Here is a 12,211-nt window from a genome sequence, read left to right on the forward strand (position 1 = left end):
TTGCTGTCCCAGGCACTAGCGTTTCTCTCTACCCTGAAATTGTGATCCAGAACTGTGTATGGGCAACGTAACAAATTTCTGCATCTAGTGAAAAAAGAGGGTCTTCTTTGAATTCTTTTTGACCGCTTGTCTGATCCCCCTGACATGTGTGAGCAGAGAGCTCCCAAAACTGCTATTGCTGCTGCTACAATCATGCCCAAGTGACTCACTGTTGGTGTTGCCATTGCATGTGTCCCAAATCTCAAGCCACTACTTGGTACTACCCCTTTGTTGTTTTGGACTGGAAAATATTGCATGTTGATATTTTGTTGGCTGTCACACTCCAGAATTCTATTTGAGGCATTATTTAAAAGTTATTTTGAGGGGCATGTTGGGAAAGTTCATTGAATTCCTCTTTACTCTTGGATTCACCTACACTATCTCTCAAATTAGTCCTCAATAAAAATCAAACCAGTAGAGCAGTAATTCTATATTGTCTAAAAGTGGATATGATTAAACCTCCCTCCTTTGTTTTTGCTCATTTTAGAAATAGCCAAGAACCCAAATGATCTTTGATTTATCTGCTCTCTCTAGACAGAAAACTAACACTCAATGAAGTGACTTAAAAGCCACCTCAACCTTCATAGACCCATATTCAAAGACGTTTGTGGAAACTCCTATAAGCTTATAAAAGGTAGTAACTTTCAGCTTGAGAAACAAGAAAGTGAAATAAATTGTTACCCTACCTATGTCAGATTTTATAAAGTAATCACTGGGGAACATACTCATGGACTCCTTGGTTTCCAGTGAACTCTCTGATACTAGAAGGCTGAGCAATTCAGAAGAATCTTGGATTGGTTCTTTAGATGATTGTTGCTCTAGGGAAAAAAAAGGATTATTAAAAATGACTCCTGTATTTATGGATTAAAAACTATAGCTAATAATGATTTGTCAATTTGTAATATAACAGCTTTAGCAAATTTCCCAAGACGCATAGTTAAATATTTGTCCACAGGAAAGATTGGGTCTAGACTACATTATTAAAAAGAAGTTTTTTTTTCTTTAGATTTCCCCTTTTTCCAAATATTTTCCTTTCTCTCCTCCAGTAGTTGCCTGGCTCTCAGCTGTGCTTTCTCCACTCCTCCAGGATCCCAATTCTCTTATTTTTCCTCTGTTATTCTGTTTTCTGAAACCTAACCTCAGAAAAGGATTTTTAAACTTATTCACTCTAACATGTAAATGACTGAGGAGGCTAAATGTGTTATTTATTTTAGGAGTATTTGCATTTTTACAAGGGGAAAAAAATCATCATCCAAGAAGATTAATCTGAAGTAGTGACTTTTGGATTTTAGTGTTAAAAGAGGTGTTTTGGGGATATAACATAATTAATAGGCTTTCCTGTAGCCTCTAAATCATATCAATTGTCTTACTATTCAGTTTATCTATACTATTGCTAGAGCTATCATTTTATACAATACTTTATAAGCTTTACAAAATGCTTTATAAATATCTCATTTGATCCTTATAGCAACCCTAGAAAGTAGGTGCTATTATTATCCCCATTTTACAAATGAAGAAATTAAGGCAAACAAATGTTAAATGACAGCCAGCTAATTAATGGGCTGAAGTTGGACTTGAATTCAGTTCTTAATTCCAGGTTCCACTCTCTCTTTCTCTATTGTAGTGCCTATGTGCTTTTTATGGAGCTGGTGGTTCTGCTTACACAGAATGACACACATTCTGTCTGGGGTAGGATATTATTTGGATTAAATAATAGAAAAAGAACAAAACTGAAATATTCACCTGGATCAGCATCAGATGTGCTTTGAGAAGAGTTTCCATTTGGCTCTTTTGGTTTCTTTGGAAATGGTGGAAGTTTTTTAGAAATAGCTTCCAGGTTGTGATACTTAAAAGAAAAACCAAAAGATGGAAATTTAACTGAAATGAACAGAGTCAGGAGGACAATTTCTATAATACCAACAATGCTGTTCAACTCTGTCAGTGCAACAACCAGTCATGATTCCAGAGAAATGAAACACACTACCCACCTTCTGATAGGGAGGCAATGGATTCAAGATGCCAAATAGACATGGTCAATTAGGGAATTTGGATTGCTTTACCAATCCATATTTGCCTCTGGGATCAAATTTTTCTTTTTTTTTTTTCCAATGGGGGAAGGGAGAGAAAAGTAAATGCTTGTTATTTGAATAAAGTAAAACGAAAATTACATTAAAAATAGATGTGGCTTAGATTTATACACAAGGTCACTAAGAAGGAAGATAGAAAGAAACATATGAAGCTAAATAATTGATGAAAATTACTTAGGGTACTTTTCATTCTGTATTCAAGAAATCCCAAACTTTTCAAAGAGATGCTTGTGATAGTCTTCCAAAGATGGAAGATTACTACTCTCATTTATGCTAGCTACCTATAATAATAAGACAAAATGGTGCTTCTTTTTCAGCTTTCAACTGCTGCTGGTGGGTGGATAGGTTATTTATAGCTCTTAACCCAAATTATTACAGAATGTGGGTGGGAGAATTAGTACTAAGACTAGGTTTTGTCCATTTTCTAGTATAGTAGTGTCTCCCCTGTGCCATGTTATGGAAAATTTTGCTAGAAGAGTTTACAAAGGGAATAGTTGGGGCAGGGACAAGATGGAGAGAAATATATAGAAGTATATGATATTTTAGCAATAGACTTTCACATAAAGATTTGGGGAGTGAAGCATGAACAAAGCAATGGGGCAAATACTGGATTTTTTTTAACATGTTCCATTGAGGACTCTTACTATTACTTAATATGTTCTATTGGTAAGTCATTTACTGTCTCCAGGTCTCATTGTCCTCATCTGTAAAATTCTGGAATTGGATTATATGGCCTTTATGCTCCTTTCCAGCTCTAAATCAATGATTTTATAAATCAAAATTTTCTTGTCCTCCATTGGTTTATTGGAATCCAGAAAGAAGACTGATTTTGAGGACCATGACTGATTGGGAAGACCAGTATAGACACTACTTTCGCCAATGTGAGCATTACTTAGTACATTTATATAACAACTAATGTAGAAACTCTTAAACCATTGTATTAAATTGAAATTAATTACCTGGGTCATAAATATCTTGCCAAATTCAGACTGGAAATATGGTGGTATTGTATGCTCCCTCATCCCTAACAAACAAGTTTTGGTCTCTTCAATGTCTTGCCTGGTAAAAAAAAAGAAAAAGAAGAAAGCACAGAGGAGAAAATGATCTTATCATATCCAGCCATTCCCCCATTGTCCCAGAAAAGATACAAAATTATTAACAGTACAAATGATAAAGAGCAAGAAACTAATGTACATATGAATTGAATTGTCTTTTGTGTATGTATGGTTGACGAAGCCATGTTTAAGATCATTTATTTCCTTTTTCAGAAAGAAACTCCTATATATATGCAAAATAACTTAGATTTACGTAGTCAGTCAGCTCATTTATTAAGCACTTTGTACATGCTAGGAGTGAGCATTTATCAAGTACTTACTACATACCAGAGTGTGTCAACCATTATAATACCTTAGGGTAAAAAATTCAACTGGGATATATGTGCCTTAAGTAAACATAGAATACTGTGTTATAGTTTGTGGAAGCTATGAAGATCAAATATGGCATAGTCTCTTTCTCCTTGGAGTTTACAGCCCAGTTGGAAAATATGAGAATATGACATATGTGTATGTGATTACATGTGCTTTCGGTCATATTATATGTAATTATTATGAAATATATACATATATTTATGTGTGTGTGTAATACAAAAAGATGCATGATTGATGTATTTGAAATATTGCCCAAGGACTTGGTCAGGTTCAGATTGGAGAAGAATCTTTACTGACTAGGAATATCAAGAAAAGTTTAGGGAGAAGACAATATTTGAGGACTTTAAAAGATTGTGAAGATTTTAATGAGTTAAGATGGTAGGCTGGCCTAGGGGAGTTGGTTGATCAGATCAAAGGTATTCAGGAAAACAAAATACGACCAACACAGGCAAGGAAGAACCAGACATATATGGTTTGCCTGGAGCCCTGAGCAAAGGGAGAAAACCAATATGCAATAAGGCTAGAAAGGTCAGATGGATGGTATCAGATTGTGGAAGGTTCAGTAGTACAAAATTTTTCTGATAGACAAGAGTGAACCAGAAAGGACTCTAAGCAAGAAAATGTACATAAACAAGATTTTTGACCTGGCGGAGCCACAACGGATAGATTGGTAGGAATAGAGTGAGTAATGGAAGGAAGAGGAAGTAAAAGGTTACTTCAATAATCCTTGTGGATTATGGACTTTTAAAACAAGGAAAGTGGGAATAAGGAGAAGGGATTGATTTCAAGGAAATCACAAAAAAGAAATGGCAGGATTTGATAGCTATTTAGATGTAGCCAGAGGGGATAGGATGAGGGAAGAGTTTTAAGACAACAGCAAGATTTCAGATAGAACAGAGAGTGTGAATGATGCTATAACAAGGCATTCAGAAGGGAGAATCCATTCAAATATTTGTAAATAATGATCAAATTAAATTGGACTCTACAAAATCCTATCCTGAAACCTCATTGAGGTATGGAAATGACCTTGAGTTCTTAGGAAGCTAAGCTAGTAGAGCATAATTTTTAACAATTTTCATTACACTTATTGTCTGTTGACTATTAAAATCTCTTTTGATTCAATAGAACAAAATGACACTTTAAAAAGCTCTTTCAACAATGTATCCTATACATACATCGGAGCTATTCCTTGAAAGATGTAACAACATAAACAGTCTTATTCTCTGATTTTACATTAGCTGATGTCCAATGTGTGAAACAGTGTTGTATATTTGACAAAGGTGTTGGTCACCATTATTGAGGTGATGCAATAAAGATAGTTTAACTTGGCAATAGATTTCTTATCAATAGGGAGGTCCATGATTGTGGATAAACCTGTCTTGGAGATTGGTGACAAGTACTGGAGAAAATCAGCAAATGAGTGAATGGATGAGAAAAACTGATTTCACTATGGGAGGAGAGGGCAAGATTATTAATAAAGGCACCTATTTTAAGTTTTTTGCCTTATGAGAACCAGTTGGTCCTTGTTTTAATATTGGGACTTTAAAAACAGATATGGAGTACCCAAGTGTCATTAACCAACTTAAGAGGCAATCATCTTTAGCAGGTCTTAATTGGGCTAATGCTTTGAGCATGACATTCATGCAAAACTTTCAGATGATCAGCCCACATTTACTATGCACTCATTACTATCCAGGGTCTTGTGAGAGATATATATTTACTGTTGTTAAGAAGCTTTCAATATAGTTTCAAAACTACTTTTGTGTTTTTTGGGAAGAGGGGAAGACAAAACTAATATTGTATTGATGAAAATGGGTGCTGGAGTACTGATATAAATACTGAGCTGAACTAGATTTTATTTAAACTTCAGATTGCCTAGTACACCTTGAATAGCAGCCTGGAAAAAAATAAGTGCTTAATCAATGTTTTCTGGGTTGTTAATTATTAAATAATCAATGACTTAACCAAGCAATAACTAAGGATATAGGAATGATGGGAAAAGTTGGATGATTGTTCCCTTTTTCAGCATAATTTCTTGTTGCTCCTAATTCAGTAACTTAAAACTAGGTAATGTAATTGGAATGCAATCCAATGCCATTTTGGAAAAAGGAAACTGGAATTTCATGATAAGCATTTGGAATGTTACAATCTTAGATAGCCCCAAGTCTCAAGGAGGGGCAGTTTTATAAAGATCCTAGGCAGGCTGGGAAATTTTTACATGTTTAAAGCATACCTGTTCTGTTCCAGTTTTTCTTTCCAACGTTCTGAGGGTTTAGGATGGCTACATGAAGGGGAAGAAAGAAGTGAAGAAAATGGGGTCAAAGCAGTGTCATCATTTTTACAAAGCTATCTAAAGCTTACAGGAGGAAATTAGTCACCATTTCATGAGATGTTAATCAAATAATGAAGCCTGGACTTTGCATACTGTGATTTACATACTGAGAATTTGGAACTTGTAGCATGTAATCTTGAGCTATGAAATTAATCTTATTCTCTATTTTTAATTAAAAAAATAAAATTTTTATAATTGAGAAATGGCAAATTATTATAAACATGCTACTAATTATTATAGCTGACATTGATATAGCATATTAAAATTGGCAAAGCATTTTAGAAGTATCAACTCCTTTAAGATTGTTAACAATAACCCTGTGATGTAGATACAAGATATTGTTGTTATTATTATTATTATTATTATTATTTTGGTTGTTGAGGCAATTGGGGTTAAGTGATTTGCCCAAGGTCACACAGCCAGAAAGTGTTAAGTGTCTGAGGCCAGAATTTGAACTTCGGTCCTCCTGACTTCAGGGCTGGTTCTCTATCCACTGTACCCCTAATACAAAATGTTATTAATAGCTAATTAATAGTTGAATCAACTGAGGCTCAGAGGTATTAAGTGATTTGCCCGTATCATTCAATGGATGTCAGAGATCAGATTAGCATTTAGGTCTTTTTGACTCCAAGATAGCATTCTACCCACAATACCAATCCTCAGAGATTTGACTTATGTCTCAGGATAATAAAAGTTTGTTCTTGATTATCTTACCTCCACTTATCCCAGTTTATTTTGGTTGTTATTTCTGGACTAGCCAACGCTCGCTTGTATAATTCTGCCAGGTGTACTGCAACATTAAGGAAAGGGAGTTAAATTTTCGCTTTCTCTTAGTATAGAACAACATTCACATGAACTGATTCCTGAAGTTTCCTTTACCTAAATCCTATGATTGAAAAGGACAGTGTTTAACTAGTCCAATTATCAGGAGTTTGAAAATCTAGTTAATAATAGGAAATATCACAGAATTTTCTTTTAAAAACAACATCTGATAGTGAAAAAGACCCCAATAGTAAGACACTTCATTCAAATGTTTATACAATAACAAAGTTTAGCTGGAAGAGTTTCTCATTTAATCCAACTCTTTTTATTCAGAAGGAAATAAGAGGCCCAGAGAAATTATATGATTAGAAAATGTTGTTAGGAAACATCAGATTGAATCCAGGTCCTCTTAGTCCAGACCCAGTGCCTTTCCTATTGTGCTAAATTGCTTCTTATTCAGCAAAGTGTTGTTCTTGGTATTAGGCTTGCCAGTAATAAATCCGTACTCTGGTTTTCCATTGAAGTTTCCCTGAGAGCCGTAATTAGAGGTAGGAGACAGAAGGGCCACAAAGGATCTTTGAGTCTATTTATCCTGGCATGCAGTTAGATACAGCCTATTCTCAGACCATTTCTGCTGAAATGTCTTGATTGCTATCCTGGAGATGAGCATTTCTTGATCTTTCTCTTCCTTCTTATTCATTCCCCATAGTCAGGAACATGCAGCCATGGCCTAGAGAGTTAAGGGTGGGGTTTTTAAGAATACGGCCAGGAAATACTAATAATCCAAGACTTTGAAAAGTCTCATGATGGAAAATAGTATCCACATTCAGAGAAAGAACTGATGGAGTCTGAAGAATATTACTTTCATTTTATCTTTTTTTGTATTTTTTCCTTTTGGTCCATTTCTTTTTTCACAACACAGCTAATATGGAAACATGTTTTACAGATTGTACATATATAACCTATTTAAAAATTCTTACTGTCTTAGGAAGAAGGGAGGTGAGATAAAAAGTTAAAAATTGAATTTACATGTTACTGGAAAAAATAAAATACTATTAAGAAAAAAATAATATAGTCAGGGAAATCAAAAATATCTTCTTATTCTTTCCTCATATGAGATTCACTTTCTTATTTCTAAGACATAACAGCATTTCATTTCTATCTGTGGCTCCCACTGTCAATTGGACCAATTAAGGATGATGTATAATTTTTTATATTTGAACTTTGGTTTGTCACACATTTATTACTCTACTGCATATTCCCTACTTGTGCAGTGTGTTTTTAAAATGTAATTTTAGGCGGCATCTAGGCGGCACCATAGTACACGTATAGCATTAGGCCTGGAGTCTTCCTGACTCCTGACTACCTGTGTGAACCTAGACAAGTTACTTAACTAGACAAGTTTTCTCAGCTGTTAAATGAGCTGGGTAAAGAAATGGCAAGCCACTCCAATCTTTTTGCCAATACCAAATGGAATCACAAAGAGTTGGACACTACAAAAATGACAGAACAACAACAATAAGGTGAAGGACTCTTCATTTCTCCTTATTAAGTTTTATCTTTTCAGAACCTATCAGTTTATCACAGCATGAGTAAATGAACCATTGTAATGGATAAATAAGAAGGGAGAAGATTAGCAAGAAATTTTTATCCTCAGGATAGTGTTCTTGACATTTCATCTGAAATAAATTGAGAACAAAAATAAGAGATATTCCAAAGGTATTATATTATATATATATAAAGTGAATGAGAGATATTACCAAAAATAATTAGCAGAATTTAGTGACTGATTAGTTGTGGGGCTGAGGAAAAGTTCTTCATTAGGAAGAAATATTAAAAAAATAAAATTCCAAATATATTTAGAGCAGGGATTTTATTATACATAGAATCCCCCGATATTATTTTTCAGTGTAGTGTCCTCTATGTGGTCAAACTCTTAAGTTTAAAGAAAACATGACACTTACCATCAGTAAAATGATCTTCTTTGCTTTTTTCTATTTTGGGAAATGACTGCAATGAGGATAAAAAACATTTCAGTACATGATTATTTTTAAAACCAAAATCCAATTCAAATCTTACTTTTTTAGGAAAAAGAGCAATTTATTATATCAAAATTGATTGAACAAATGATTATTCAGAATTGCCCAAATATATCTAATGCATAGAACTTATCTATCTACACTATGCATCCTTGCACAATTCTAATGATTAGGAAATGTTTCCTTTACATCAAGCTATATATAATCAGTGTCTTTATGGCTACACCACCTTGCTCCTCATTCTATGCTCCATGGCTAAGAAAAAAAATGCCTCTTCCAAATGATAGCAGCAGGGCAGTTAAATAGTGCAGTGGATAGAGAAACAGCCCTGGAGTTAAAAAAACAAACAAACAAACTCATCTTCCTGTGTTCAAATTCAGCCTCAAACACTGACTAGTTATGTGACTCTGGTAAATCATTTAATCCACTCGCCTCTATTTCCTCATCTGTTAAATAATCTGAAGAAGGAAACGACAAAACACGCCAGTATCTTTGCCAAGAAAACCCCAGTGGGGTCACAAAACAACCACTACCACAAGACAACTCCAACCCTGCTCTATATTTGAAAGTAGCTATCATATCTCCCATCCCTCTAAATCTTCTCTCCTCTAGACTAAACATATATATTTCTTTCAATTTATCTTCATATAGGTCTTAAAAAAAAGTCATCCTGCTGGTTGTCCTGTACTGCATCTTGTGATCCTCAGAACTAACCATGGATCTCAAGTTATAATATGAACAAGGCAGAGACCAGTGTGATGATCTCCTTTGTTCTGGACACTAACCAAAGACTACATTAGCTTTCTTGGCAGCTATGTGACACTGTTGACTGAACCAGTATCCCCTGAACTGTTTGCCATTAGTTTCCCATACTATAAATGGCTTTCTTAACTGTCCCTCAAGCTCAACATTCTATCTTCTAGTGCCTTTTCATTGGATGTTCTCCCAGATCAGGAACTGGGTGTGTTGGCAAATTCAAATGAGATAAAGGAAGTAAATCATTTTGCAAACCTGCTACATAAATTTCAGTTATTAAATATTATTATTATTGTTATGATTACTATTTTATTAGCTTTAAGGCACAAGGCTTCCAAACTGTTGATGACTTTATTCCTTGAACCTTCTATTATATCCTTGCTGAGCTCAAGCAGTGTTTCGAGAACCAGGACAAGGGTGTGTTTAATATTGGGGTTTTCTGGGGGGGGGGGGAAGTATGCACATAGTCTTTTACATTTAATGGAAATTTTATTAAGTCTAAATAATCAAATAAATCAAAGCCCTGATTTGTAGTAATTGTCTATTTCTGAGATATTTGAGTTTCTGCTCAAATTGAAAATTTAATCATCTTCTCTTCCTTTAGAGCTGACTCCAGCTCACCCTTACTTAGAAGGCTCTTCTTCCTCACATTGCATCTATTACCTTACCTGACTTCCTTTCAGATTCGGCTCAAATCTCATCTTTTTTAGGATATTTTTTGTAGTCCTCCTTATAGCTAATATCTTCTCTCTGAGATTACTTCCCATCTATTCTGTATACATTCATTGTGTGTGTGTGTGTGTATTTGTGTGTGTAATTGGTTGCTATTACCTCCCCCATTAGATTGGGACCTACTTAGAGAGAGAAACCATGATTTTGGCATTTATTTGCATATCTAGATGCTTCTCATAGGACTTGATATATTTAAAATATATAATAAATGCTTGACTACTTAATTTTAAAACATATTTGAGTCCATTGTTTTATCCTGTGAATATGCAACTTGTTAGCTTCTTATTTGAATATTTGTTAAAACTTACCATCTGAACTTTCTTTCAAGCTGTTTATAAAAATATTGGGAATAAAGGTCTTTTTCCTCATGGTTTCCCTAAATACCTGTTATTCTAAAGAAAGTGAAAAGTATCAAATTCAAAGGCTCCCCAACATATTTACAACTGAAGAGGAAGTCCTAAAGAAAGCCTGGAAGTTCCAATGACATGTTTGCAGATATTTGCAGAAGTGAGAGACTTTAAGGAGAGGGAAGAGAATATGTTTAGAATGGCATCAATATTACCAAGGAGACTTTCCTTTGGCACATAGGGCATCAAACAATGACTCTACTTAAAAAGAACTAATTTCTACTCACCATTACTAGTTTGAGCAGGTCTGCAGCATTGCCTCTTTCCTCTTCTGTTCGTGAGTCCTTAACGGTCATTTCCTGTAGTTCATCCTCTTTCTTTAGAATATGGTTTATGTAATCCTAGATCAAGAGGGACAATGAAGTCCAAGAAGTTAATGATTTTTCTCTGTAATTAAAAAAAAGTAGACTCAGGTACCTATATTTAGAGCTTTTAGGCTATGGGAAATATCATGATAGAAATTCTTAGCCTGATAATCCTTTCGGGAGAGATTCTGCTGGGAGTGGGGATCCTATGAATTTGGAGGGGAAAAATACATATATCTTCATTTTCTCCTAATAGAACATTTTCTCCAACATAAGTTTAACATTTCTTTTAATTATTTAAAACTTTATTCTCAGAAGACATACAAAGTTTATACCAGATTGCCAAAGGGATTCGCAAAACAAAAAGGCAAAGGACTTCTGGGTTATAGTTTTCTTTCTCACCTTTAGTAGTCAATTTTACAGAAAAGAATATATCACTTATGCTATTTGTACTATGTATACATACCTATTTATATATATTATATACATATAGTCATCTATTTCTTCTATCAGTGTCTATATATATTATATACATATCGTCATCTGTTTCTTCTATCAATCAGTGTATCTATCTATCTATCTATTGATCTGTCACATTATTTGATCAATCTTGTATGTAAATGCTTGTTTTTTCCTTGTTTTCAACAAGATCTGGGGTGGGTGAGGTGACCATGAAAGGCCTTGAGATAATGTTATAAATAGATTGGGATATATAGAGGATAGAATAGCTATTTTCAAATATGGAAGCCTTTCAATTTGGAAAAAAGGATTATATTGGTGTTGTTGTTCAATCATTTCAGTCATATCTAACTCCTTATGATGTCACTTGTGTTTTTCTTGGCAGAGATACTGATCCTGGAGAGGTTTCATTTTACAGATGAGGAAACTGAGGCAAACAATGTTAAATGACTTGACAGCTACTAAGTGTCTGAGGTCAAATTTGAATTCATGAAGATGAGTCTTCCTGACTTCAGACTTAGTACTGTGTACACTATGGTGCCACCTAGTTGCTCTATATTAGTTCTTTTGGCCCCAAAAGGCAGATTTAAATATTAGGGGCAATTTTTGGATTAACATAAGGAAAAAGTAATCATTTAAAACCAAACTAACTGGAAACTTAGAGCCATCTCAAAAAGGATTGGTGTATATAGTAGGGTAGAATAGAAGGAAATTTTTCACTGATAATAAGCCACAATAAACATATATGGATGGACACAATCATCCAGGTGGATGGCAAAAGAAAACTTTATTGGGAAGAAAACTATTCTAATAAAGATTAGCTGGCAGCTAGGAGGATCAGACTTTCCTTTCCCTTCCTTCTTGGC

The 12,211-nt window shown here is 34.4% G+C and overlaps 1 protein-coding gene across 2 annotated transcripts in view; it reads right to left on the reverse strand.

Annotated features, from left to right (window-relative positions):
• Window positions 1–12,211, reverse strand: part of SPAG17 (sperm associated antigen 17) — a 236,943-nt gene that overhangs the window by 22,282 nt on the left and 202,450 nt on the right. The window contains exons 37-43 of one of the 2 annotated variants that reach the window (XM_031967380.1): window positions 10,809–10,922; window positions 8,612–8,657; window positions 6,600–6,675; window positions 5,787–5,834; window positions 3,086–3,185; window positions 1,783–1,885; window positions 765–857 (exon numbers count right to left, since the gene is read on the reverse strand). In XM_031967380.1, coding sequence (XP_031823240.1) covers window positions 765–857; window positions 1,783–1,885; window positions 3,086–3,185; window positions 5,787–5,834; window positions 6,600–6,675; window positions 8,612–8,657; window positions 10,809–10,922 — 580 coding nt within the window. Of the gene's footprint in view, window positions 1–725; window positions 858–1,782; window positions 1,886–3,085; window positions 3,186–5,786; window positions 5,835–6,599; window positions 6,676–8,611; window positions 8,658–10,808; window positions 10,923–12,211 lie in introns of both variants that reach the window. The other variant, XM_031967379.1, reaches the window with a different exon arrangement.

Source organism: Sarcophilus harrisii, chromosome 4 (assembly GCF_902635505.1).
Source record: "Sarcophilus harrisii chromosome 4, mSarHar1.11, whole genome shotgun sequence".
NCBI lineage: Eukaryota > Metazoa > Chordata > Mammalia > Dasyuromorphia > Dasyuridae > Sarcophilus > Sarcophilus harrisii.